Genomic DNA, 26,871 nt, shown 5'->3' on the forward strand with positions numbered 1-26,871 from the left:
ATCGCAACTAGATGCGCCTCTAAGTGTCACGGCCCTTTCAACCCTGCTGTTACTGCTGCAGTACTGCACTCAGTTCTACCTTCTCCTGGCGTCTTCTGTCGCTCCTCTAAAGCTTTATTGCTGTTACATTGCGAGACGCATAGATAACGTCATTTATTTACCGAATTAATTGGAGCTCAAAACTCGCATCCTCTGGTGTATTGTCTTTACAGTGCCCAGAAATCCTACCAACTCACCCCATATTGCTGTCTCCAATTGATCTCTGGGAGGCTTGAGCTTGGTAAGTCAAGATCCCCTCCAATGCCGTCTCTTTCTATCCTGCAGGAACTGTCTGTAGCTGGTGCCTGCTATTCCTACGCTTCCCGACCACCAAACTAATCCTGACTTTTTCTTAAGGCCCAGTGAATCTGGAAACGTGGCATGCTAGCAACTCTGGCTCCTTCCTCGTCGCTTCTCCTGAGCTTCGACTCCCGCAGATGGACGGCCAAGATGTTATGTCTTTAGATTCGGTAGAGCCTGATCGCATGGCTGCCTTTGCTCGATCAGCAGAAGCCGGTGGAGAACAAGATGAACCAAGACCCGAATTCGAGGCTGCTTTAAAGAGAAAAAGGCCTCGAGTCGACAGCGGTGAACGAGATCGGAGCGTCAAAGGTCAGTCGGCCGAGAGAAATATGGTTTCGTCTCCGGAGGCGCTCCAGTCGGAAAATTCACTATCCCTTCCTCAAGCGGACGGCGGCCGTACAATAGAGTCTCCACCAACCAGTTCAGAGGTCAACATAGAAGCGGAAAACACTGCTCCACCTACGCCCACCTCAAATAGAATGACGATCAACGTCCGAACTCCTTTGCCTGAGAGTTCAGCTGAAGGCACAACTATCCAAAACGAAAGTGAAGCGGAAAACGTGGAATTGGATATTCCTGATGCGACCACAATGGATGTCGAGCAATCTACTGCGGCTGAGCCGAATCCCTTTGTCGAGGCTGTTGCTGCCTCACCTTCTTCGGCACGCAGTCCCCAGATTGAAGCTGCCGAACTGGAGGATATGGACCAGAACCAAAGCGGCGCCAGCTGGGCACCAATTGTCAACGTCTTTGGAAGCTCTGGAGAACCCATGTCTCGTCGGAGCCTCATCCAGGATTTTCCAAATGCACGTGAACAACGGGACCCTCGTGATGCGGTGCTGATTACTGCACAATTTCTAGAAAAAGGTTGGTCTACTTAGTCCTGTGATAGCTTTCTATTCCTCTGTTTGGCAAGTTTAGAGGCTGATTGATAACACAAGGAAACTTGGATGATGGGTTTCTGCTGGTCCAGCTCAAGGATTGGTTCGGCTCATATCTTCAGCATACGGAACCTAGACGGCCAGACTTTTGGGAGGTATACTTGGAGGAACGTGATTTTTGGGATGAGATCCCCTCCTTATTCGAGTGTCTGCTACGACGACGGCAAGTAACGGTCTGGTACTTTGCCCTGCCCAACAGATTTGCTTACTTTCCAACAGTATCCCTTTCGGAGATGGATTCATGCGATATATCCCCCAAGAAGGAGCTGTTGATGATCGCCAATGCATGGTGGACTTCTTCAGAATGCTTCCTCCTCTCGCTGCTCGCGCGATCGAAGTTGATATCCAAACGCTGTTGCAGTTGCCCGAGGATTGCACCGATGAACCCGACTTAATATCGTACCGCTACCTCCTGATGCTGCAATATGTCACAAGGCTGCAAGACATTCCCTTGTGGACTTTGTTATATAAGACTTACAGCATGGATATTGCGTCCTTCGTCAATGATATCGGAGAAGCATTTGTCATCCCCCAAAGCAATGGCATGAAGCTACTCGCGCGATACACTCATATGCTCTCCCAACGGCTTCGTTATTGTCCGAGATTAGGCGACCACATCATGAGCCTGTTACACATCACGCGGAACCTTGTGTCATTGGCAAACGATTCGCTGACTCACCGCCGGAGAATGGATGATTCATCGCGAAGAACATGGCATCCTGTCCCCGAAAAGGCGTTGGACCTGTTCAGGGCCATTGACGAAGAGCTTCATTCTTCAGTGGGAAAACAGACATCGTCCTTATCAATGGAATTCAGCAAAGACCTTATTCATTGTCTTGGTAGAATACTTTGTTTTGTCATCCATGCTGAACCAGAGCTCGCGCACCAATTTCAAAAACTCACTGGTGTGTTGGACCAGCCTCGTGAAAGCGACCTGCCCGACTTGGTTTCTAACGCTTGGAAGTTTGACCTTTTACGAAAATATATCTCGGAGGGGCGCATGGAGCTCCGCGTTCTCGGGATTGAGACTATGCAGGTAGATCTGGTAAACACCTTTTCTAGGTTCAGAGCGACCGAGGAAGGTCCCAATCACCCGGTTATGCAATACCTGTCGAATCTGATCATTGAACATAAACTCCTTGATTACATTGTGGGAGTTGAGTCTCATCCACAGCTCATAGCCAGAAGTGCCAATATCATTGGCTTCTTGGTGGTCACCAATCGCTATACCACGAAAGACTCCGACACTATTTGGCGGACAGTAGAAACGAGCCAGGATCCCAGAGTCGTGGCGGGGATTTTGACCATGTTGAAGAACATTTTCAATGTGGCTTCATTTCCGCTACTCATCTATCTTTGCACAAAGCTCAACGAGCTCCCCCTGGATGCTTTTGATGCAAAAATGATCGATTTTGGTGTTTCACTCTTTCATCATGTTAGAGAAGCTTTTGCCAGAGACCCTCGGAGGGAGGTGACTGAAACGCCACCTTATGATGTCTGCATTCGATTGATCCGTCAAGCAACCGCCTTTCAAGGGGATACGCCCAATGATTTCCTTGCAGTCACGCGGTTTGCAACAGAGGAGCTTGCCCAACTCATTCAAGTTGGACCAAGTGAGCAAGCCCGGAGGGATATTTATCGCGAATGCGTACAAGATATTGCTGATAAATCTGCGCACGCCACAGGCAGCATCTGCGCCATCAATGTTATCTTGCGGCATAGGCTGAATGAGGGGATCGAATTTCTATCTAACGAACTTAACTTGACAAAATTATTCGTCGCAGAAATGGCGCATACCGTCCAAGCCATGTGTGCTCGAAGCATAGACGTCCAGACTTGTCAAATACTGCTCGCACCGAGGTTAGAACTCCTTTCTCAGATTCTTTTGCATGCTCCGGAAACAATCTCAAATGATCTCGGTGATCATCTCTGGGATTCTCTTTTCGCCCAAAGCGCGCTCCATGATGCGCAACGAAATGCTGCCTGGACGCTGCTTTGTGAAGTTACCGGCAGGCTCGACCAAAGGAATGTTTTTATTGATCGCTGCATCGACGTTTACGCACCTCAACTCAATCCAAACCTCTTCACTGGGGGTTTCCTCCATTTTATCCAGCAAGGTGCGCAGTATAAGACAAGAATGACACCTCATGATGAACCTAGCGGGGACGGAGTTATCGAAGTAGTTGGTGCGGAACAGTTGTGGCGAATCATACTCACAGCACCCGAGAATACCATTGAGAATGCGGCATCCCAATTGCTGGTTAGCTTTTATCTTGACAGTCCTGCAATCCGAACGGCCACCATTTCCGCAATCGAAAGGACCCATATTGCTGTAGTCGATCGAGCGATACTGCAGTTAACTTTGGCTGCCGCAAGATTGAGATCATTCAGCGACGCTTCGCGGGATGGTGACGGGGAACCAATGGTAGTACTCAACAGAGGAAGCGAACAGAGTTCTGAAGAGCTTCGCTTTGGAAGATCATTGATGTTCCTTCGGGAGATTCTTCACGCAGTGAGGGCACGCCCGCAATATAGCCCTCTGCTCCGGAAAGAGCCCGAAGCCGCCGTTGAGGCTGAGCCGTTCAAGGGAAATGTGTTGACTATAAGTTATCAAGTTTTTAATGGAAGTGCGCAAAGCCCAATAAATACCCTGCAAGCAGGTGACATGGAAACCCTTGAGGAATTTCATGCACGACTTACGCGGCTAATTGGCGTCCGAACGGTGAAGATAATTAATGGTGGCCAGATGCTCGATGTCATTGATGCCCAGGGAAAGACACTCCAAGAACTCAAAATTGGATCTGCAGGTCTTTTATTGTTAAAGGTGACACACGGGAATGGTGCATCTGAAGATACAATTTCTCAAGACGGCCTGTCAGCTTTGGAGATTGAAGCTTTAAAGCATTTCGACGAATTGTATGATCTCCTCGATCTCGAGGACGGATTTGCCTTCAAAGTACGTTCCTTCGATAAGCTTGTTCCTTACCATGGTTATTAATGGGATTAACAGATCTTTGATTTTATAACCACTTTCCCTCCGCATGAACGAATACGTCGACTTGCCATGGATGACAACATGACTGCTACAACTCTATTTCCAAGTCTACAGCCTTACAAAGTATTATATTCTGTAAAGACATTAGAGTTTTGCCTCAGTAAAGGATTAGATACGGTGAGTCAAAGGACATATCATCTCTGATTCAATTATGCTAAAAAAATCTTAGGGCTATGTTGACCATTCCTTTATCCTACGTGGTGTTAACGCCGTCTCAACCGCTCTATTATCGTCCGAAATTATGAAAGGCCTCCACAACGATCACCTGAAGCTGAAAATCTTGGGTAGCCTTGTTTCTTGCCTGTCAAGGTTTTTAAAAGGTATAAGTTTGCACCCTTTCTGCGGCTTTCAAGGAACTAATTTCGTCGTGTAGAGCCTGTACCCGTAGATATCTCCGCAACTTACTTTTCAGATACGGACGACTTGGTCTCTCGAATAATTAGTTTGATGAACATAGCTAAAGCGATAAATACGCCGCGGAGCATCGAATCTATCGAAGTATTTTGTCAATCGTTCGAGACTCTGATCGAAGCGTCACTCCATAATGAGCAAATATGGGCATCCTTCACTGCTCATGCAGATATCCGCCATTTGATCGAGGAAGCCCTTCTGAAAGATGGCCGAGAGAGTATGAGAAGCCGAACGGCACAAATCATCTTAGGAGTCTGCAGTTCTCTTCATCAGTAAGTCAAAATACCTGCTGTTCATTTCATTATCAATACAGAAGCATTCTTGGATTACTGTACGTCTGCAGCGAGTTGACTTTCCGGCAGCCCTTCTCAAACAAGTTGTCAAAAGTTTTCATCATTCTTTTGGAGCTTGTGCTTGAATATCCTCCCTCAAAGTCTCAACTACCAAGACCATTCGCGTCAACTTTTTGATGTTTCTTTGGTTGTTTTTCGATCATTTAGTGAATACTCAAGGAACGAACTTGATTTAGACGGATATGTCCAGACCTGGGGTGATATTCTGTTGGACCATCAACATTACGAGGTAAGAAACCAGCGCATTCCCATGCAGATATCGGATGCTAATATCATGATAGTTTGTTGGACGTAATACTGTCGACTCCGTCGTCCTAGGCTTCACATCCCTCCTAAATTGGTGCGTACAGCTTGCCAAATCTTGCGGAAAACCTTTCAAAACAAAGTGAGTATATCCGACTCGGGACTGAAATTGACAGTAATCGGTTAACTTATTACATGGATAGGCCGCTTATGGAAGGAGTTTTTGAATCACATCTCTTTCCAGATCTATCGCCCATGAGTGACGATGAGCAGATAGAGCCTCGCGTCCCTGTATTAGACAGTGCTAGCAGGAAGGAAATATATCAATTAATCTTGTCGCTGAGCCAAGATAGAGAAAGTTACCAGAGGCTCGTCATCCTCGTAGAAGAATTAGCATCTCAAGGTGTGTTACTCTTTTCCTGGAATCAGCTTTTTACCCACTCACAGTTTGAAGATTCAACTTACGAGTCACCGACATGGAATTTCGAACGCTCCAAAGCAATCAGATCGCCCGCCGGTTATGCTGGATTGAAAAATCTTTCCAATACCTGTTATCTCAACTCGTTATTCACTCAATTATTCATGAACGTCCCTTTTCGACAATTTATGCTCAACACCAGCGTTGCAGATGAGGATGGGGCCCAGAGGCTCCTTGCTGAAACAAAGAAAATCTTTGCATACATGCAAGAGAGCTGGTCTAAGTGGATTGACCCAACTGGTCTCGCCGATTCCATTCGGACATATGATAATGAACAAATTGATGTCACGATTCAGATGGATGTAGACGAATTCTACAATCTACTATTTGACAGGTGGGAGGGACAAATGCTGTCCCAGGAAGACAAACAACAGTTCAAGTCTTTTTTCGGGGGGCAACTTGTCCAACAAGTCAAGTCAAAAGAATGTGCTCATATTTCGGAGCGTGAGGAGCCATTCTCCGCCATCCAATGTGACATCAAAGGCAAGACCTCATTGGAAGATAGTCTGAAGGCATACGTCGAGGGTGAAATAATGGAGGGAGGTAAGACTGAAGATGGCTGTTTTCTTCGTGAGTTAGTTGGCTGACGGATCCAGATAACAAGTACTCATGTACTTCATGTAACCGGCATGTAAATGCGGTTAAAAGGTAAGTCAATTTATTCGATCTGTGAAGTAAAGAAGCTAACCAATCAACCCAGGACCTGTCTGCGCGACGTTCCCAACAACCTCATCTTTCATTTAAAGCGCTTCGATTTTGACTTGGTTACGATGCAACGAAGCAAGATCAATGACTATTTCGAGTTCCCAAACAAAATCGATATGAGTCCTTACAAAATCGAGCATCTGAGCGATCCAGGAACCCCAACACCAGAGGACCTATTCGAGCTCACTGGAGTATTGGTTCACAGTGGAACGGCAGAATCAGGTCACTATTATTCGTACATTCGAGAATCTACCCGATCAACTAATGGTCAACATACCTGGGTTGAATTCAACGACGCTGATGTTTCGAGGTTCGATCCGGCAAAGATTCCCGAACATTGTTTTGGCGGGCTCAACGACTTTCTCTCAGCGAATGGATTTCAGCAAGTTCGATTTCCGAAAGCATGGAGCGCCTATATGCTTTTCTACCGGCGCGCCTCTTCGACAGAGTCTAGCTTGAGCCATGAAGCACCTTCAAATCTACCAGTCCGCGTTCCGTTCGACTTGGACCTGAGCAATCACATCGCACTGGAAAATGAGCTTTTTATAAGGAAGTACTGCCTATTTGACCCTGCTCATGCGCCGTTTGTGAGGTCTCTACTCCAGAGCCTGCTATTTCTGAACAAGGGAATATGCTCAAAATCACATGAGCTTGAAAGAGCCGTCATCTTCCTTACATTGAGCCATATTGATCAGGTTGTATCCCGGACTAAGGACTTGCCAGACTTTGATAGCATCATGTCATTGCTCTTCAAGGTACTTGGAACATGCCCAGATTGCTGCAATATGGCGCTTCAGTGGATCATCAAAAATCCCATGGCCCTGCGCAATATGCTGATGCGGAATCCATCTGCCAAAGTCCGCCAAGATTTTGCGGAACTGATTGTCACAACCCTGGGTTTCTTACGCGACACCGATCCCGGGCTTTACGGATTAGAATCAAACGACCCAGACTCGGAAGAGACCGATTGGATCGACGAGACGGGTGCATTTTACGGCATTCTGAGTTGCCTGGCGGATATGTGGGCATTTTTTGACCTTCATATGCGGGCATGGGACGATTATTTCGGGCTCTTATGCAATCTCGCAAGTCTAGGCACCCCAGAAACGCTGCTACTACTGCAGGAGGGTTTCTTTGCGAGATGCTTGGAAGTTCTGACTGTTGAATATGGTGGAAAGGCCTTCAAGTGGAATTGGCAACGGATGTTACGACTTCTTGAAAAGGGCAAGGAACCGTCCTATAATAAACTCATTGAGCTTGTCCGGGTATTGCTGAGAAGAGTCGAGCTTGTCGAAGCTGAGCCTGCCGAGGATGACCCACAGGAAAGCACCGGCAAAATCAAATACCGTATAACAAACTCGGAAGACCGATCTCTGACACATCTCATACCAAAGACGAAGAATCTAGCTTTCCTGACCAAGATCTTGGACACAAACCAGAACGCTGATGGCTCACTGGAAATTCTCACGATTCTCCTGCGCAGCGAACCTCAATTTGGGTTACTGCTGACTCTTTATAAAACCATCATGGCAGGAATCGCTATCGACCCTGCCTCTCTCGCTGCGCCCTACCTCGATGCAGCAGTTGTCTTTTGTGGGAATACGCCTGAAGTTACAGAAGCGAGAGAAATAGTTATTCGTACTGCCAGTGACATTGATACGATTGGCAGCCACGGCGGTGAAGAGCATCTTCAATTCTTCCGTCGGCTGTCAAAAGTCCACAACCCACGACTTCCGCGGGATCCTCAATTTTTCCTCTGGCTAGTGGTTGAAACTTCCCCCAGTTGGGCGCCACACCTTCTTCTTTACTGGGAAGAGACAGTCCGACGTGGCACTGTTGGCTTGCTCCAAGATTTAATTTTCCAGTTTGGATGCCCGCCGACAACGGTTGACGAGCAATTTAATCGGATAGCAATGCGGGCCGCCAAGAATTTGGGTACGGCGTGTATGCGACTCATCACTAGCCGCTACCTTGAAGAACAAGAGCCTGCCGAAGCTAAGCTCATAAGCGCAATCGTTCAAGTTATGAATGATTGTAGGCCTTATTGGGCGTCTGGCGATGCAGAGGGTCACCGCGTGTTGGAAAGGTTTGATGGTGAGTTCATAACCGCTAGCCCCCCTTTTTTTTTCTTTTGCTTTTAATTGATCTGAAACTGACTCAAGTGCTCTCTCTACTAGCTGTACTAGAAGAACTTCTTGGCCTAACGGTGGAGGAAGCAGATGAAGCAGTTTCAGGTAATCCTGACCTTTGCTCATCTGCTAATGCTCCTGACGGCGATGCTAATATACATTCAGAAGAGTGGGACAATGAGTCCAATTCGGCGAATGATTCCGATGTCGATCCGGCTAGCCTTCCTGTCGAAAGCACTAGTCCATGAATTTCCCAGTGGATTGTCTAGTGAAGCTCGGTCTGGTATCTCTGAGCATTTACAAATCCGTCTCGTCTGATATCCAGTGGATTGAATCGTGTTGATTCTGGCGTCTGTTTGTTCTGTGCACCACGGAGTCTTTTTTGTTCACTGACACATCCACACACACATCATTCGTTCATGGGTTCTTATTTCTGTTCGCCCTTGTTTTTTTTTTACCCAATACAGCATGTGGTCTTGTCGTCAAAAGTTTCAATGATAGATGAGAAGAAACCTCTCACCAGCATCTACCCGTCTTTGTTTCTTTCCCGTCCCCACTTGACTAGGGAATGGATCAGCGCCTGATTGCATTAGCATACCATTTTCATGTTGCCAGTCAGGCTGGGTGTTGTTATTTCATTACGGAATCATTTTCATTTTTGTGTTCTTTTTTTCCCCTTTGGGTTGCCTTGGTTCGTTTTCCCCTTTTCCCGGTCGTCCCCCGTTTTCTTTTCTTATTTTTCGGGATCATCTATGCCAGGAGCCCGGACCACAAACAATAGCGCGGAGTTCCTTTACTGTGTGGCACACGGCATGTATTTACCGTACACACATACACACCCCACAAGAATGATACGATTCTGTCACATAATAATTCCCAATTTTTGAGACCCATTTATATGTCTCGTCTCATGGACGAAAAGTCTAGACATTGAACATTTGAGAACTTTTTGTAGGATTCTGTTTTTGTGGAAATCAGACCTATCTGACTGATCAATCTAGAATTTTTTTTGGTTCAGTCCCGCCCCCTCCCGGGGCCCCCCGGAAATTTTGTAGTATATATGTGCATCTATCTCGAACCAGGTTTCGACTCGTATCGAATCAATGATGATGATGATGATGGTAATTTTGGTTATGTATTATCAAGTGCGCCCCCCTAGCACTCTTTGTCTTTCTTCTTTGCTTATCCCCCCTTAAAAATGACAGCCCACCGCTGGTCTCCCAAACTCCCATGCGCCGTGGTAAATGAAATTGAGAAATTGTCAGTAATTTGGATTTTTCCCCCAACTATTCACTCCCTCCTTCCCTCGATCTGTCCGTCCTGTCATTTAAGTCTTGGCTAGCGTAGGAACCATATGATCGGACAAGAGGCGTTTCGACCAAGGCTTGAATAGCGCAGGACGTTTCGATCGGACAAGAGACGTTTAACCCAAGCCTTAATAACGTAGGCCAAATTAGATCGGGACGGTAAAACAATAGACGGGATCCGTGGGGCACAGCGAAACTAAAAAAAAAAAAAAAAAAAAAAAAAAAAAACAGATGTCAAACGTCTTCAAACTCGACATCGTCGTCGTCTTCATCGGAGTCTTCTTCCTGCTTGACTGGTGCTGGCGGAGCAGGTTGGTCACCTGCTTGTCCGTCTGCTGTCTGCGTACTTGTAAACGAATTCGCACTGTCCCCGTCGATCCGGGGCTTCTTGGCCGCAGGACCATCTGCTGCTTCCTGTGACGTTGCGGGTGCGGTTGATCCAGGCCCAGTTCCATTGCCAGCACCGCCGGCAGGGGTGTTATTTCCTGCCGAGGACGAGGAGCCCGTGCCGGGCTGCTGGCCGTTCTGTGCTAGAGAAGCGTGCTGTTGTGCGCCGTTAATACCAGCAGAAGAAGAAGAAGATGTTGCAGGAACTGCGGCGGCGGCGGGGGCGGCAGTGGGTGGTTGTGGTTGTGGTTGGCCAGAGGCTGCAGGCACATCCTCGAATTCGTCTTCCTCGTCTTCGTCCTCGTCTTCTTCTTCGTCCGAGTCCTCTTCTTGGTCTTCGCGCGCTTGTTTCTGCCTTTCGGCCTCGAGTTCTGCAAAATACGCATCGAGTTCGGCAGACTGCTTGTCGTCCGTCTTCTTCTCGTCCATGTCTTCGCCCTTGAGCGGGGTGCTGGTGTCTGTTCCGACGCCGTTGTATTCGCGCTCCCTGCGTGCTGCGGCTTCCTTGCTGCCCAGCGCCGTGGCCTCGCCTGAGACGGTGGAGTTGGTGTGCCAGACTGGCAGGGCGTTCTGTTCGGCAAGCGCAGCGCGTCGTTGCGCTTCGGTGGCTTGCTCGGCGGCGGATCTCTCGGAGGATGTGGTCACGGAGACTTCGATCTGTGCGCCGCTGGTCTGCGCGAGACCCTTGACGGATGTTGGTCGTCCGTCGGCAGTTGCGGGCGCCATGGCCCGGACGGGGTTCACAATCTGGTTGCGCTGAATGGGAACCGCAACGGAGAACGCCGCGTCAAAGTCGTTGTTGGGTATCACTGTGCGGTCGATTTGCTGGAGGAGGTTCAGCATGCCGTGTAATTGGCTCATAAGTCGGCTTTGCTTTTCGTGCCCGCCTCGCTCAGCGGCGCTGTCGTCGTCCCGTTCGAGGGGGCCGTCGCATTTGTGGCAGTTGAATCCGAGTGGGCCGGGGTTGTCGAGGACTTCGAGTTGCGTCCACCGTGATTTGCACCGTGGGCAAAAGTAGTCCTTTTTCTCCTCTGTCGGTTGGAACATTTGCTCGACTTCTTTGGTGATTCGGTATATCCGATATTTGATCGCGTCAATGGTCAGGTGGAAGTCGATGTAGTAGTAGTCTTTCGTGATGGGACGTTGCATGCCCTCGCGCGTTTCTAGACGGGAATGGCTGCGGGGAAGAATGTATTGTCAGAAAGCTGATTCAAGTGTAATGCAATTGAAACCCGCTATAACAATTCGATGCAAGAGGAAGCTTCACATACACTGCCAGCAGTCTATCTTCCCTGAGCTTGCCGCATAGCTTGCGCAGGCCCTTGACCTGCATTCCCAGCAGAAGAGCCAAATCATCGTCTCGAAGACTGTATATTGTTTAGAATATGGTTTCAGCCATCATAGTTCAAAATAATAACAACACAAGACATGCTCATATAGTCCATTGCGCATGGGCTACATACGCTGAATGTATCATCAGCGCATCAACGATGAGTATGTGTTCGGTGTCGTAAAAGGCGCGCGCAACGCTTCGGATGAGCGACTTTGCGAGATCCATGTTTCTCTCTGTGGAATAAAACAGATGATATGGAGGACTTGGAGGGTGACGGTGCTCGAGGTAAGGACGAAGCGGACTAAAGCGAGATCTGATGAGGCGGCGAAACTTAGATCATAACAACGGCGGTTTATTGCTTTTGGAGAAAAAGCAACAGGCGTGTAACAAACAGATGAAAGAAGACCGGGAGGCGGACTTCAAAGCAGATTGACTGAGGTAAAGGGAATAAAAGTAACGAAGGTACAGAGTGTATGGATCGTAAAAAGAGAGGATGAATGACGATGGATAATGCGATAAAGCTGATTCTCGATCCCGCGATGACGCTAGACCATTCTTGGAAATAATTTTGAAGAAACATCCATCCCATACTAACGTTTTGTGACTCGCGACTCAACTATACTTCAATTATCTGACAGACAAGCATGGAGAATTCAGACAATGCAAGAGTTCCTGACACGAACACAATGGAGTCTGATGCTCAGAACGGCCCTGCGACCGAATCGCCCGCGCCCGCTGCTGCCCCTCCCACAGACAACGCTGATGCGCAACCCGAGAAGAAGTCTGGCAAGCGAGAGTATATACCAAGAAATAAGAGAAAGGATATTGGGCGAAATGACTGGAGGTGAGTTGCGTCTAGATCTGCTGTACGTGTTCTAGAACTGATTGATTAAACAAAGTCGTTCTCGCACTCTAGATAAGAGAGAGAAGACCGGCAATGACCGCCAAAACAAGCGCCGGAAAGTTGAAGTGAAAGAGGGCCAGACACCGGTCCTCCCACTGCCATTTTCTGCCGAAGAGATTGCCCAGGAGGAAAGGAAACCAAAGCGTAAGGTCGCTGTGTTGATTGGGTACTCTGGAAGTGGATATAAGGGCATGCAACTGTAATTTCACCAAAATAATGCAGCGCCTTGAGCGACTGATGGCTAAGATGACAATGACAGAAACACAACGGAAAAGACAATCGAAGGAGACATCTTTTCAGCATTTGTTGCTGCTGGCGCCATCTCCAAGGCTAATGCCGATGACCCGAAGAAGTCATCCCTCGTGCGATGCGCGCGGACGGACAAAGGCGTTCACGCCGCAGGAAACGTTATCTCGTTAAAGCTCATTGTAGAGGATCCAGATATTGTCAAGAAGATCAACGATAATCTCTCTCCACAAATCCGTGTCTGGGGCATGGAGCGCACCACAGGCAGCTTCAGTTGTTACCAACTATGCGATTCCCGTATCTACGAATATCTCATTCCTACACACGCATTCTTGCCCCCGCATCCACAAACCTATCTTGGAAAGAAGCTTGAGGAGCTCGCAGATGAGGCGAATGATCGAAAGGGCTACGAGGAACGTCAAGCAGAGGTCTCTACATTCTGGGCTGAAGCCGAGGAGAAGTACATAAAGCCGATCCTCGAGGAACTGGACGAGCACACGCGGGGAATGGTTGAAAAAGCACTTTCTGATGCTCGAGACGATGAGGGCAAGAATCCCATGACCGATACTGATGCGCCTCGCGAAACTACTGGCCGGGCCTCCGTTCCTAAGGAGAGCAAGACTCCCGAGCAGGATGAGAAGGCTGCCGAAAAAAAGGAGGCTGCTACGAACGCGCCGGCTACCTCGGAGACACTCAATGCGCAGAGCGATGGCCAGCCAGCCACAGAGGCCCTCAAGGAACAGGTCAAGCCAGAGAAACTGGGCAAAGCCAATCGTCAGCGCCTCGAAGCAGCCATCAAGTCTCTCAAGGCCGCCTATATCGAGGCAAAAAAGGCGTATCGCATTGATCCCGTTCGGCTCCAGCGTGTGCGCGATGCCTTCGGTGCCTACGTTGGTACCCGAAATTACCACAACTTCACTATTCAAAAGACTTTCAAGGACGCTTCAGCCAAGCGTGTCATCAAGTCTTTTGTTGTAGGCGAGAAGCCCATCATTATCAACGGCACAGAATGGTTGAGTCTCAAGGTCCACGGTCAGAGCTTCATGATGCATCAGATCCGTAAGATGGTCTCCATGGCCACATTTGTGGTGCGCAGTGGTTGCCCCATTGAGCGGATCCAGGAGAGTATGGGTCCTGAGATTTTCAATATTCCCAAGGCACCTGGACTGGGACTGCTGTTGGAACGCCCAATTTTTGACTCGTACAATGAAAAGATTGCAAAGGGCTTTGAACGCCGACCCATCGACTTTTCAAAGTACAACAATGAAATTGAGGAATTCAAGCAGAGGGAGATATATGAACGAATTTTCAGGGAGGAAGTCCAAGATAATCAGTGAGTTGAAGATTATTTCGGTTATTTCAAATTGTCTTAGCTAATGATTCCTAGATTCCATGCCTTCTTCACGCACATTGACAATTTCAAGAGCGGTATCTTCTTGTATCTTAGCTCTGTCGGCGTTCCAGCCACGAGAGAGGCGCAGGAGGCACTGAGAGCGAAGGGCAAATCTTCAAACGCCGAGATCGAGCCCGACTCCGAGGATGAAGGCCCGGCCGGCGAGGGAGAGGGTTGAAGAGTCAATAGTAAGATCATTGATATCGGATCCCCTTCCACCGTTTTAAAATGTACAATAGAGCGATGGATAGCCTACCCAAGGGAGTTGGGTTATCGCATCTGTAAAAGTCAGCATTAGAAAGCTTCCCTTACTCTAGGCGTCATAGATATATAAAATACCCTTGCAAAAAGAGCCTGTGAGGCTTCTCACATGAGTTTGATGCTGTGAGGCGAACAGCGGTACTCTCGGCAGCTAATTTGCCTTCCGCTTTGTAAATAGGTGCATCAAATAATGCGGCAATGATCTTCCCATGATGTCGACAAGGGAGTCTCTCGAATCCGATCATAGACCGCCTTGGATTGCAAAAGATGACAGAATCAAGATAAGCACGTTGATGAATGACCATATACATGGTATCCAGGTGGACATTTTGAATGAACCAGCATCATATACTGCGCTTAGCCTGTGATGTTAGAGCTGGTTAGTAGGATGTTTTGGAAAGTATTGTATATTGAGGTTCTTACAAGCCTCCGATGATACTTCCAGCGATGATGGCCTCGATAGAGCCAACAACCACGTAGATAACTGGGACAAGCCACATGACTTTCCAGCTTCGCGGCTGCATGAAGGCTGCATAAAGACTCGCTGCAAGATGGACCGCGCCGTACACGATCAATGTCCAAAGGGTAGTAAATTTCCACACATCCCTGCTGTAGTAAAGATATGAAGCCTCTCCTGCACGGACGAGAATAGGCCAATACAGGGAAGGAAACTTGGGAGTGGAGTAATCCAGCGGAGCCGGATTCTCTATGTCACTGGAAAGATGAAAGTCAGTAGTCGTTATATCTAATTCGAAATATAGGACTTACTCCGCTGCCATATTACTAATTTACTAGTCTGATTTGATAGCTTCTTCTTCTTCTGCTGCTGTCTAATAGTGTTAGAATGATGAATGATGCATTGCTTGTCGTTGTTTGGGGTTCGGGAGAAGATGACGTGCCTCGGCTCAATCTCCAGATTCCACATCTTATCGCATCCGAAATTCACCCGCCCTGGACTCCTATCACCACATCCATACCCTGTAGTTACGATGAATGATTCGGATCCCGAACTTCATTGATTGAAGTAATACTCATCTAGCAGAATGTCCTCAGAGCGGCTGCTAGGGACATTACTCCGCTCCATTCAAACTCCTTCCTCGCAGCAGGATACCCCTCGGTATGACCTTCCGCATAGCTTTCGATAGGCATCTGAACTATTACACTGACGCTTCCTGTAGGCTACTCTCCACAGCTGCATCGCTATTAACAAGCCTTTCGAACCCTCTCAATCTCAGCCTTCTCACCGGCAGATTATTAACTTCGCCTGCGTTTTGGGAGCATCCCGACGGCCTACGCACCTGTCTTGGCATCCTAGGCGTATTTCACTCTGCCAGTCGCGTTATCTTAAACCATGAACATACGCAGCAAGGCTATCACCTCACTACCTTGAATAAAGAAGAATGGGTGAAAGCTGTGGCAAGAGGGGCGGATGAAAAGTCGCCGAGGTGGAAGCACACTCTGGTGCTTGGAGGTTTACTACTAGGATTCGAGTCCCATGAACGCCAAGGTTTACCAGCAGCATTGAGACGGTTGCTTGAAGGCGCGATTGTCAAAGCATCGAATCTGGCATTGGTTCAGGCTGCAGAAGAAGAGCAACTGGGAACTCATTGCATCGGATGGGTATTAAATCATACTTTTGACCTGTTGCCGGAGGTGGAAAAGGCGGCCATTGATTACGATGTGAGCGGACCATTGACGGATTAGATTGTAATGGTTGCTGACACAAGATAGCTTCTGCTGCCTGTTTTAATCAACACCGCTTTCGCTTCTCCAGAAGGCCTGAGATCGGGATATTTCCTGGGCGTGATTGATGTTGATGTTAGCCAGGTGAAGGAGGGCAAGTTTACATGGCCTGTGAGTCCTATGGTGTATTGCTGGGCTTCAGCGACTGGCATTACTGACCAATAACAAGGCGACTTCTTCTACGTTTAAGCAGATACAACAAATGTCTGCAAGCCCAATATTGTCTTCACTGGGCTCCGTCTCGCGCCTTATTGCCCATAGTATCGCGAATGTGCGAGATCCAGCGCTCATCCGTGCCGCAATGGAAGAATTGTTTGGCTTCAGCAGGACGCTTTTGACACAATGGAGGCAAAACAAGTTATCTCAGATTGATGTTTCTGAAGAATCGATCTTCCTGGAAAACTCAACCATGACGAAAACATTACCCGTACTATGGCAGACGTTAAAAGCGGCAATGTTTGCCATCATTATTGTTCTCAATGCTGCTATTGGAAGGATGCTTAGCGATCCTCTGCTAGCAACAGATGATTGTACGTTTTTATTATTTGCATTGAGTAAGAGTCCGCTAATCAGTGACTTCCCAGGCGCTCCCCTTATCGCATCGCAAACACTTCACAGCCTTCGGAATCTCTATTTCTTGTCATCCCGTCTTGGCGCCACTTCTCTGTCTCAGCACGTCTTTGTTTTCCTCGCTGCAATTGATATATTATCTAGATACCCTATGCATGTTGAAGCTTTCCTGTCAGAAATACAGCCCGCCGAGCTGGGCAACATTCCCCGCCACCCTTTAGACCGATGTTTGGACCTTTTCTTCCTTAATACAGCCGAGCATTTTACTCTTGTCATTTCACCAAAGATGAATGAGGATCTCCTCATTGCTTCTGCCATTCCCTATCTTGCCTCTGGCGGGAACAATAATCTCCTCGAGATCTTTGAGGCAGCGCATAGTGTCATGCTGGCTGTCCTTGCCGCGCCTCAAAGCGCAAGCATTGCTTCCAATCATCTCCCCTTCTATGTTGATGCACTCTTTAAGGTATCTACCATAATGTGCATATAATAGCTCATTTATTGTTTGCTCCTGCTCACATGAACCAGGTCTTCCCCCGAAACCTCTCACCTCGCCAATTCCGGCTGGCTTTCAAGACTCTCCTACAAATTACTACTCCGCCTTCACCACTTTCTGCGTCTCAGCCTCAACTTCCTTCAATTCTTCTCGAAATTGTGCATCAAAGAGCAATCACTGCGCCATCGACACCGCTTGTTGCCATTGGAAAGGGATCAAGCGACGAAGCTGGCTTATCAGAGCAAGGAGTTCTCGTTTTGACTTTGATAGACGCGCTCCCATTCCTTGGATTAGAAGATTTAGAGGAATGGCTTTCCATTACGGCCAGCTTGGCAAAAAAAGTCCAGAATTCTACCATGCAAGAGATGTGTAAGCGTAGGTTTTGGGAAGTCCTGTCGAATGGGGAGATGGATGTCACAAGGGCGGAGCTGTGCGTGACCTGGTGGGGCACGAGAGGGGGGAGAGAATTGCTTATGTTTGGATCTACGGGAAGTAATGATGGCCCAGATGGTCCGTACATGAGCGGTGCGGTTGATGAAAGTAGGGAAAGCAAACTGTGATTGCAGTGAGTTGGGGCGCGAAGATAATGTATGTATATACCTTGTTGAACTACATTATCAATTACTCCTTTGCTTAGCTTGGCAGCTCTGATCACGTTGCACTTTTTATTTTCAAATGTAGAGTAGAAAGACATTGAAAATTTGTAGTCAATTGGAGTCTGGTCTGAAGAGGTGCATAGTTAATGCGCAAATAACGTTTCTACCCGCCCTAACTTTTCAACATGTTCTGATATAGTCATGAACATAATCAGCTTAGCAATATGCAAAATAATATGGATTTATGTCTTTCGAAGTTACTGTCTGCTTCACGTTCGTCTTATCTCATTCATCTTCAATGTGAGAGACAAAATCTCTTGCGCTACCTGTGAAGCACTTTCCCAACAAACAGAAAACGAACAAACAGACAACTGAGCGCGTTCGCGCGACGGGATATTCAGTCCATCGACGCGTTAAGGGACACATAACCTATTCTTCGATCTTTCAGTGGTCGATCTGGAGGTGTGGCCTGGTTACATATTCATGCTAAACCTTCCAATCCAGCTCAATTGGCCCATCAATCAATTTATGGACTTCCAAATTTGATATCTGCAACTTGTCTATGAGAAGTTCCCTGAACTGCACGTTCCTTGCAGCAGCTTATTCCTCTACACGCAATTCTAGTCGTTTGGTTATTCATAACATCCACATATCTCAGCACGGCCTTCCTTTTTTTTTATTAAAAAAAAAAGTAACAAGCTAACCACATCGCAGAATGTGCTTGCACGTCTATACTCACTTCACATGTGGCTGCGTGGGCATGACCACCGTGACCTGCTTCAAGAGTCAGAACGAGTTGCACGTACTGTTCTGCGATGATTACAACTGCTATCGAGAGGTCCGCGATGGTTTCTGTCATTATCTGCATTTTCCTCAGTACGTTCCGAGACCTCTCGCGCCTGCTACGCCGATGCCTGATACTCATCAAACTACGGAAGCGGAACTCTCAAGGAGACATTCGCCCCTAGACCCGCTAAGATATGAAAGGCTACAGCGACACAGCCGCGTGGAGGCTTTCCGGGATGGAATGGCCATGGCTGCTATTGAGGAGGAGCTACGGGATATCGACCGTTGGGAATTGCATAACAAGACACAGGCAGCGGAACGAAAGCATGCCGTCCTAGAAAATTTGGAACAAGTTGGAGCATTGGTCGAAGGAGAACAAATGTTTGGAAGACGTGGCCAAATGGGCCAGACGGGACAACAGAACGCAAACACTCATGAAGTTGGGCCAAGTTATCCCGGCCGATCACCAATGGCAATGCAGCAGCAGAGCGGTCAAGTTGTCGGTGGAGCATTGCATGGTCCTCAGCTGGGTTACCAGCCTCCTGTACCAGTCATGGCTCAAGTTCCACAAATGTGTGGACATGCGAGCGGCGGGCACCCACAGCGGGAAATAAGGGAGTCTCAACAGGGAGGGCACCCCGGATATAACGTATCAGCGGAGTCCGGACGGAATATCGCGACAGAAGGGTATGCGAGGCCGAATCTTTTTGGCAATTGGAAAAACTAGCCATAGGATTGACGGATATGGAAGATGGATAGTAACAGCGCATACGTGGTGGCTCTCCAGTAAAAGGCTGGAGGAGAATGGTTATGAGCAAGAAAAGGAACTGGGTATGGAGACATGATACAGGAACAAGCTTAGCAAGGAGGATGATATCTTTGCTGGACACTGGCCATGGGTGGTCATCAGGATCAGATGCTGAAAATCTGGCTGGGCGACGAGCAAGACTGCGAAATTGATTATTCAGTCCTTCCCGATCGAAGGGATTCGTGGATTGATAAATTGCCCATGGCATTTGGTGGGATTAAATTGACGAATATAGCGTCCTCTCTTAGATTTAGGTGCGTTATCCTTTGTTGAAAGCGTCGTTATACCGGTCAAAATCCATCTTATCCAGCTGTCGCGCCAATTGAGCCATGGGTTCTTCTGCACCCGAAACGTGACTATCTGCTTCTTTGGCCGCAGCGGGTACAGTCAATTCGTTCTCTGGAACTTTTGCCGTTTCATGATCAACATGCTTTGCCTTTTGGTTCCGGTGCTCTGGGTCCATATTCGTCTCTATGCGACGTAAGATCCGGGCCGGATTGCCCGCTACTACGTGAAACGGTGGCACATCCTGAGCATGCTCTCTCATTAGTCAACGATGCTTTTGGCAATAATCTGCTCCGTGGATTGCAGTTACACGGCGGACCGTTAAAATTGGCAAAAACGCACCTTTGTAACCACGCTCCCTGCTCCAACCACGACTCCCTTACCAAGTGTAACGCCAGGAAGAATAACGACATTTCCTCCAATCCAGCAATCCTCACCGACATGAATCTCTTTGCCTAGTTCGGGGCCCTTGGTACCGTTTCGTAGCTCTGGGTCTAGCGGGTGGGTGCCGCTGTAGAAGCTCACGTTGGGTCCGATCAGGGTCCGCGAGCCAATGGATATGATACAGGTGTCGAGAAAGGTGGCATTGAAATTAACGTAGACATTCTTCCCGAATCGTAAGTTTGTGCCGTAATCAATATGCACAGGGCCTTCGACCCAAGGCTCATCTTCGAAGAGTGCTTCGTCTTCTTCGGGAGTTGGAGCGGGTGGAGGGAGGGGAGTCTTGTCGTCGACGACACTGTAGTAGAGATTTAGCATGATTTTACACCTTTACGCCTTCAAAACGGAAGAAATTACTGAAAGGGTCTACAGAAGAAAACATAAAAAACCTTACTCTCTCCATAGTTCAACTAATCGTCGTCGCGACACCTCGCCCGCGTCGGTATATCGCTTGCATGCATGCTGGCAGCGTCTTCTATCGCGAACCAGCTCAGGCACAAATGCCCAATAGAGTTCTCCTCGCAGGGCCTTTTCCTTTTCTGTCAGGTCCGGCATGGCTGATACAGCAGATTATACGTTCAATTGACCAGTGCCTGTTTCTGTCGATGGCAGGCTGCAAAATTGATCCACAGGGTCTTTAGTGTCGAGATTGTCGACCGCAGGTAACAAAGGCAAAGTCAAGACACTTGCAGTTTTCCAAAAGATTCAAAAAAATTTTTTAACACGATGCAGGGAGCTCAATCATATAAATTACAAATTATCGTTCGTATCATTACGTACATTATGTTGCTATAAGGGGTATTTAGATCTGGTATACGATTACACGCAATACAATGACGCTGGCGATCAAAACGACACGTGGGGCATAGCCTGGGATGCTACGGAGTTTCATTACTCAATCAGTTTGTGATCCCGAAAGCTGTCTCACTGTTTAGGTTAAGGCTCAGCCTACAGAAGGGGCGCAGCGACGACGAAGCTAAACAGCCAAGGAGACCAACCACTATAAACGTAGACATTGAATCTGATTTGCTGCGTTGCGCTCGGAAGTTTATCTACATCACCTTGCCAGATTCAGGGGGGTAGCCATCTCGATCAGGGTCCTGGCAAAGCTCCCCCGGCGCCAGTTTGTCGACGTCAGTCAAGCCACAAGCCACACGAGACTTTTCTGTCGTCGGAGAATAATACAACCATTCAGAAGGCGCGGAGAAGGGACAATAATTACTGCTGAATCAGGAAAAGGGACAATCGATACCTGTGAATTTCGAGGATACAGGCGTGGAGCTATCAACCCTTGACCGCATTTCTTTCATCAGCGCACCTTATCGCGCAAAATTCTTTGTTCTCTTCGCCGAGTATTGTTCTTTTGACCGAGCGCATACTTTGCATGCCTTGCCATATTCGAGAAACGCCTTCGCTACAATTCAACCCTTTCCATCGCGCATACATTGATTGAAGTATTCTTTATTATTTCTTGATCCGCATTTTCAAATTTTCTCATTCGGCATCGATTTCCGCACCCCTAAATATCTGCGCTTCATCCAAAGATTAATAGCACGGCCATGGAATCATCAGCCGATGATCGGGAGGATTTACAAGCATCGCAAACATCCAATGCATCCTTCTCCTCCACATCTTCAATCTCCTGGCCTCTTGGGCGTCCTCCTTCAAACGGAAGCGTAAACACAAGGTCAGCCCAAGGCACGGAGTCGGCTACACCTGCGGACTCACGCGACTTTATTTCACCATTCACCCATGCATCTAATGGCGGCGCACCCGTCTCCGGTCTTGCCAACCGAGGCCACAGCAGTGCTTCAAACTCTTTACCTGGCTCCGGAGCAGCAACCCCATCGTCTTATCCTGTCCGCTTCGGCCCTTACTTGCACCGGGACAATCTGCCCGGCGAGCCCAAGTCTCTCTCCGGCATCGCCACGCGAGCCTTCTGTCTAGGCATCTCACTAGGATTTTCAACGCTTCTAACGCTGATTCTCGCACGGCAAGGCAGCCCGCTCTGGCGTGCTCCATTTTTCCTCTTGACGCTTTCACTCTTTCATTTTCTCGAGTTCTGGACAACCGCGCGGTATAATACACCGCAAGCGAATGTTTCTGCGTTTTTGCTCAGTTCCAATGGAACAGCATATAATGTTGCGCACACCGCGGCTCTGGTGGAGTGTTTGGTGCATTATTTAATCTTTTCTTCGGAATCAGGATCTAGATCGGGCTCTTTCTCAGCAAGCAGCTTTATTTCCTTAAGCACGATCTTGCTAGTCATGGGCTTTTCCATGATCATCGTCGGACAGGTAGCCCGCTCAGTCGCAATGGTCCATGCCGGGACCAACTTTAACCACACCGTCCAGACACGCCGCAATGCTGGCCACGAACTTGTGACGTCAGGAATCTATGCCCATCTGCGACACCCGTCGTATTTTGGGTTCTTCTGGTGGGGTCTAGGGACGCAGTTAGTTCTGGGAAACGTTATCTGTTTGGTAGGGTATGCGGTAGTCTTGTGGAGGTTTTTTAGTCGAAGAATTGACCGTAAGTTCCTTTCTCCTCTTCATTTTTCGCCACTGCATGGCCTGAGCACTGCTATTGTCATTTCAACGCTAACCATGGACTGATCTATGCAGGCGAAGAAGAACTTCTTGTGTCCTTTTTCGGCAGGGAGTATCTTGATTACCATGAGCGAACAAGAGTTGGCATTCCATTTGTCCGATGATTTGCCCCATTGCCAAGTGGCATGCGCATGGTTTCGAAACACAGACTTTAATTCTGCATTTATTTTTACCGCCAGCGAGGGGCAGCCTCTATTTTCTGCAAGCCTTGCATCTTACATATTGACAAGGCAATATTCTTCGACTAGATATTTCTTTTTTGACTGGATCCAGTATATATTCCCTTCTAACCAACACCCTTTTAATCATTACATTAACACCTTTACCGTTTCTCTTTTTCTCTTCATTATTTCCTTTGAACCCTTTCTCTTATACTCATACTATTTCTATTCATTGGCTTTTATCGCTAAGTCAGCCGGGATCGTTCTCCCTTTAGAGGGAATATTTCTGAAATAATACCCAATTTACGCCTGTCTTCACAATTGAACGCGAGAGTCATCGGTTTTCTAAAGTTTCGCATTATTATTTCTAGCTTACTCCAACCTTTCCTCAGACAGCATTATTCCATATCAGACGGCTCCAAAAGCTACCGAGGACTCCTGGACAAGAATAAATTTAACAACCCCTTAAGATACGTTGTGACTCTGTGAGGGGTTTGAAGGTTGCCTAATCTCGTGGCGTAGAAAATCCTTGATGTGAAACACAGATTCTTTGAGGAGACCGAAGAAGGAATTCAATTGACTTGGGATGAGTCGGTTTTCGGATAGGAATTGCCGGAAATAGCTGGCCGATGTTCCGCGTGCTCAAGCTTGGAGGACATTCTTTGTCATTGGCGGTATAGTAGTCAAGGGATTTGATCGTATGAGACGACGGAAGGCCCGGCAAGGATCCTCAAGGACGAAAGTTTGGGCCTCTGGTGAGGCCCCAGAGCCACATGGAGGGACGGTTGTTGACGACTGGCGTGCTTGGATCCTCTGCGGGAAAGCCCTCGTCTGCGCACCTGTTTCTGTCTATATTATTATCACGGAAGCAGGTTAGTTGAAAGTGTTGATTATGTTGGATACTGGCTCCAATTCCACAAATCCACAAAGGAAAACGTACGGTATGCGCAATATCTATGATCCCACATCGCCCAATTTGGGCAGCCGATGGCAACACATCTGAAAGCCATGTTGAGTTTTGGAATTTGGTTTAATTTAGCGGTATAAGAGAAAATAAAAGCGGATAAAGAATCAAGTTGGTAGCGTTTGTGGACTTGTGGCTGCTTGCGGATATAGGCGCTACAGAAGGCCAACCCGGGCCTTAAATATCATCTTTTCTTTGTCCATCTAGCTTATAACACATGATTCGTGAGAAGTCGTTTTGTTCCTCCAGAAGGCTCCGTGACATTAGATTCGAAGTGGTTCGATCGTGAATGCGACTTTAGAGCATATTCCTCCGGCACAGCGAATAATGGAAATTGTGAAAGGAAAAAAAGTGTCGAACGAGGAAGAAGGATGTGAAAGTAACAGGTATAAGAAGGTCTTCGTCGCCATTGAAGTCATGAGCCTTCTTTTACTGTCTGCTCTGTTCCAACATCGCGTCGCCGCGTTTTCTGAAACTTGCAGTCTTAATATTACTTTTTGCATCGGCTTCCAATCGAAAGAATTCTAGCCACGATGTCCGATTCCTTATGGTCTTGTGACACTGACGGGTGTCAAAAACCCGGCGTGCGCGTCTTGGGAGATTGCATAGTCTGCGACCGCCATCTTTGTTCAAAGCATCTTCAACCCGAATTTCACAAATGTCCTCCGTGGGAGGTGAGTTTGGTTTGTTTATTGATGTCTCGTGTTCGCCATTGAATGAGACATTGAGTTTTCAATTCTACGATGTCTCGCGTTTTTAAAGCCGAGAAAGAATGTTACAAAGGAATCTGAGTCCCTGACAAATCTGTTTCAATAGGATTCAGTCGCATATGTTCCGTTAGAGGAAATTGCCAGAAAGGAGCAGCTGATCAAATTACGGTCAAAAATCAATATACCTGCTCTTGCCCTGCATGCGTTCACTCTCCGCAAAAAGGCCGTTCGTGCAATTGGTCCCCTTGATATTGACCATAACGAGCCGAACTCCATGACGAGGGCCAGGCACTACCATATCCCTATCCATTTTGCAGACGGAGTCATATGGCTTGCTCGGATTCAGGAACAGCATGCCAATGCCCCACCACCTGCAGTGCGGGACCTCATTTTACAAAATCAATATGCGACTCTCCGATTTCTGGAGGAACTAGACGTCCATGCTCCGGGAGTGTTCGGATATGGTCTTGAACAAGACACCGAGAATCGGGTAGGCGTAGGCTACCTTTTGTTGGAAAAGCTGCCTGGAACCGTGTTTAATTGGTCTAGTGCAACACCGCGCCAAAGGAAGAAGGTCATGGACCAGGTTGCAGACGTATACATCGAATTATCCAAATATCCTTTTGATAAGCTTGGCGTGGTGGACCCCCGATCAGTGGCACTGCTGGACCGCCCAAATAATAGTCGTCCTCTGGTTGTTGGAGGAATATTTTCTGGGCCCCTCACTACGGATATACGTTCGAGAACGAAGGAAGTACGTCCACTAGGTCCGTTTAATTCGCTGGATGAGTATTATGAACACTACATTACACGCATTCACGGATTGATCTCTGCCGACCAATGCTACGCACACTATGCAGTAGATGCATTTCTGGCTCACTTGTTCTTTGAAGAAATAAGATCACTCGTGGTTGGCGCGAATTCCAAAGGTGGTGATGCCGCGGCTGGTTCTATTCCTGCCGCTGCAGCGTCGTCATCGTCATCGCAGCCAGACAAGAACACAACTCAGGTCGACCCCCAGAAATTCTATTTGAAGCACTGGGACGACAGAGGAGATCATATTCTCGTGGATGAGCATTTCAACATTACCGGCATAATCGACTGGGAAAATGCTCAGATCACCTCGGCTGCATACGCATTCAGCTCCCCGCTCGTCTTTCTCCATGTTGACGAACTCTTTAATGGTATCAATGACCCTGGCAAGCACGAACTTGATTTTGCTCACATCCTTGAGAAAAAGGGCAATAAAGATCTGGCAGACTTTGTCCGCAACGGCCGGACGCTGATTCAATTCAGGCTCCTTGTCGGTTACGATTTCCGCCGTGATTTCGAAGGTTTCCTGGGCCTGTTTGAAGGCCTACGAAAGGCTATCAATGTCGATGCGCATCTCGACTGGGATGACTGGAAATCTGCAGCCCTAATACGCTATCAGGATAAGCCTCGCTTTAAGGGCTTATTGTCCAAAATACCCCCTCAGAAAACAAGTACAGCTGGTGCGAGTGCGCGTCCTAGCAAGCGGGCCAGAAAGGAGTGAGTTCTTGTATCTCTAGTTTCCGTTCATCCTTTTCTTTCCGGTCTCTGTGTGGGTGGGGGTTTTTTCTTTGATTTCTCTTTATTCTCAAACAACCCTCTTTCTCTCTCAAGAGTCAAAACTATTATATTCTATACGCCGCTTTTTATCTTTATTTGTGACAAAAATCTACATTATACACCGTGCAGCCGCCAGCGTGATACTTTTGGATTTTTAAAAATATGAAAAATTTTCCTAATGCAAGAGCGGCAGGATATTTATCCAGTAAAGTCATCATTGGTCTCTGAAACGGTATGCCGCATGTATGAAACTTATTCGCTCGAGACTCTTGAATCCTTGACTTTGAGTCTTGACCATTGACCCTGGGCCCTTGACCCGTGAATTCGTGATTAAGCAGTCTTATCCCGTAAACGCTTGTTGCTTGGTCCATCTCAACCATGGACTTATGGCATACTCGTGCCCGCATTCTGAAATCAGACGTAAGTTGTCAGTTGTAAGTTGTAACTTTACCTCCATGGAGCTCTTGCAAGTTACTCGTACTCAGCCGCCCTTGTTCCCTCGGACAAACCCTCTTCTCTTATCCCACCAGTGCCACCACTATTACTGTATTATAAAGTAAAATTATGCTAGACTGTCAGTCTGTCAGTCTATCAATTTCTCTACTTGTTGATTGATACTGCGAGTCC

At 47.7% G+C, this 26,871-nt stretch overlaps 9 protein-coding genes across 9 annotated transcripts; 6 read left to right on the forward strand and 3 right to left on the reverse strand.

The window, feature by feature from the left end:
* The first annotated feature begins 254 nt into the window (after window positions 1–254).
* On the forward strand, window positions 255–9,084 carry L228DRAFT_156079 (ubiquitin C-terminal hydrolase). The gene is made up of 15 exons (XM_018329335.1): window positions 255–280; window positions 397–1,209; window positions 1,284–1,446; window positions 1,503–4,239; window positions 4,294–4,455; window positions 4,508–4,658; window positions 4,712–5,021; window positions 5,112–5,331; window positions 5,384–5,487; window positions 5,549–5,748; window positions 5,800–6,366; window positions 6,420–6,471; window positions 6,524–8,622; window positions 8,706–8,762; window positions 8,823–9,084. The coding sequence occupies exons 2-15, from the start codon at window positions 477–479 to the stop codon at window positions 8,903–8,905; spliced, it is 7,638 nt and encodes a 2,545-aa protein (XP_018187137.1). The 5' UTR covers window positions 255–280; window positions 397–476; the 3' UTR covers window positions 8,906–9,084.
* Window positions 9,085–9,923: 839 nt separating this feature from the next.
* Window positions 9,924–11,860, reverse strand: L228DRAFT_156104 (hypothetical protein). Its single transcript, XM_018329336.1, has 2 exons — window positions 11,623–11,860; window positions 9,924–11,528 (listed from the first exon to the last, which is right to left on the reverse strand). Exons 1-2 carry the CDS (start codon window positions 11,682–11,684, stop codon window positions 10,199–10,201), a joined length of 1,392 nt encoding a protein of 463 aa, XP_018187138.1. The 5' UTR covers window positions 11,685–11,860; the 3' UTR covers window positions 9,924–10,198.
* Window positions 11,861–12,310: 450 nt separating this feature from the next.
* On the forward strand, window positions 12,311–14,508 carry L228DRAFT_248306 (tRNA pseudouridine synthase-like protein). Its single transcript, XM_018332823.1, has 4 exons — window positions 12,311–12,528; window positions 12,584–12,787; window positions 12,848–14,167; window positions 14,222–14,508. Exons 1-4 carry the CDS (start codon window positions 12,329–12,331, stop codon window positions 14,403–14,405), a joined length of 1,908 nt encoding a protein of 635 aa, XP_018187139.1. The 5' UTR covers window positions 12,311–12,328; the 3' UTR covers window positions 14,406–14,508.
* Window positions 14,509–14,729: 221 nt separating this feature from the next.
* On the reverse strand, window positions 14,730–15,267 carry L228DRAFT_269055 (hypothetical protein; the record flags this gene model as incomplete). Its single annotated transcript, XM_018335229.1, has 3 exons — window positions 14,730–14,850; window positions 14,912–15,202; window positions 15,257–15,267. 3 exons carry the CDS (start codon window positions 15,265–15,267, stop codon window positions 14,730–14,732), a joined length of 423 nt encoding a protein of 140 aa, XP_018187140.1.
* A 197-nt stretch (window positions 15,268–15,464) lies between these two features.
* Window positions 15,465–18,111, forward strand: L228DRAFT_256255 (putative peroxisomal membrane protein Pex17). The gene is made up of 6 exons (XM_018333914.1): window positions 15,465–15,605; window positions 15,667–16,168; window positions 16,220–16,342; window positions 16,401–16,761; window positions 16,816–17,264; window positions 17,327–18,111. The coding sequence occupies exons 1-6, from the start codon at window positions 15,532–15,534 to the stop codon at window positions 17,852–17,854; spliced, it is 2,037 nt and encodes a 678-aa protein (XP_018187141.1). The 5' UTR covers window positions 15,465–15,531; the 3' UTR covers window positions 17,855–18,111.
* Window positions 18,112–18,605: 494 nt separating this feature from the next.
* L228DRAFT_277866 (hypothetical protein) lies at window positions 18,606–19,832 on the forward strand (the record flags this gene model as incomplete). The annotated part of the gene is made up of 2 exons (XM_018335634.1): window positions 18,606–19,363; window positions 19,464–19,832. The coding sequence occupies 2 exons, from the start codon at window positions 18,606–18,608 to the stop codon at window positions 19,519–19,521; spliced, it is 816 nt and encodes a 271-aa protein (XP_018187142.1). The 3' UTR covers window positions 19,522–19,832.
* L228DRAFT_156151 (trimeric LpxA-like protein) lies at window positions 19,574–20,975 on the reverse strand. Its single transcript, XM_018329337.1, has 3 exons — window positions 20,605–20,975; window positions 20,112–20,508; window positions 19,574–20,013 (listed from the first exon to the last, which is right to left on the reverse strand). Exons 1-3 carry the CDS (start codon window positions 20,763–20,765, stop codon window positions 19,744–19,746), a joined length of 828 nt encoding a protein of 275 aa, XP_018187143.1. The 5' UTR covers window positions 20,766–20,975; the 3' UTR covers window positions 19,574–19,743.
* Window positions 20,976–21,769: 794 nt separating this feature from the next.
* On the forward strand, window positions 21,770–22,923 carry L228DRAFT_212152 (ICMT-domain-containing protein; the record flags this gene model as incomplete). Its single annotated transcript, XM_018329929.1, has 2 exons — window positions 21,770–22,742; window positions 22,835–22,923. 2 exons carry the CDS (start codon window positions 21,770–21,772, stop codon window positions 22,921–22,923), a joined length of 1,062 nt encoding a protein of 353 aa, XP_018187144.1.
* Window positions 22,924–24,477: 1,554 nt separating this feature from the next.
* On the forward strand, window positions 24,478–26,325 carry L228DRAFT_283737 (hypothetical protein; the record flags this gene model as incomplete). The annotated part of the gene is made up of 2 exons (XM_018336142.1): window positions 24,478–24,618; window positions 24,761–26,325. The coding sequence occupies 2 exons, from the start codon at window positions 24,478–24,480 to the stop codon at window positions 26,186–26,188; spliced, it is 1,569 nt and encodes a 522-aa protein (XP_018187145.1). The 3' UTR covers window positions 26,189–26,325.
* Window positions 26,326–26,871: the final 546 nt, after the last annotated feature.

Source organism: Xylona heveae (genome assembly GCF_001619985.1).
Source record: "Xylona heveae TC161 unplaced genomic scaffold L228scaffold_7, whole genome shotgun sequence".
Taxonomy (NCBI): Eukaryota; Fungi; Ascomycota; class Xylonomycetes; order Xylonales; family Xylonaceae; genus Xylona; species Xylona heveae.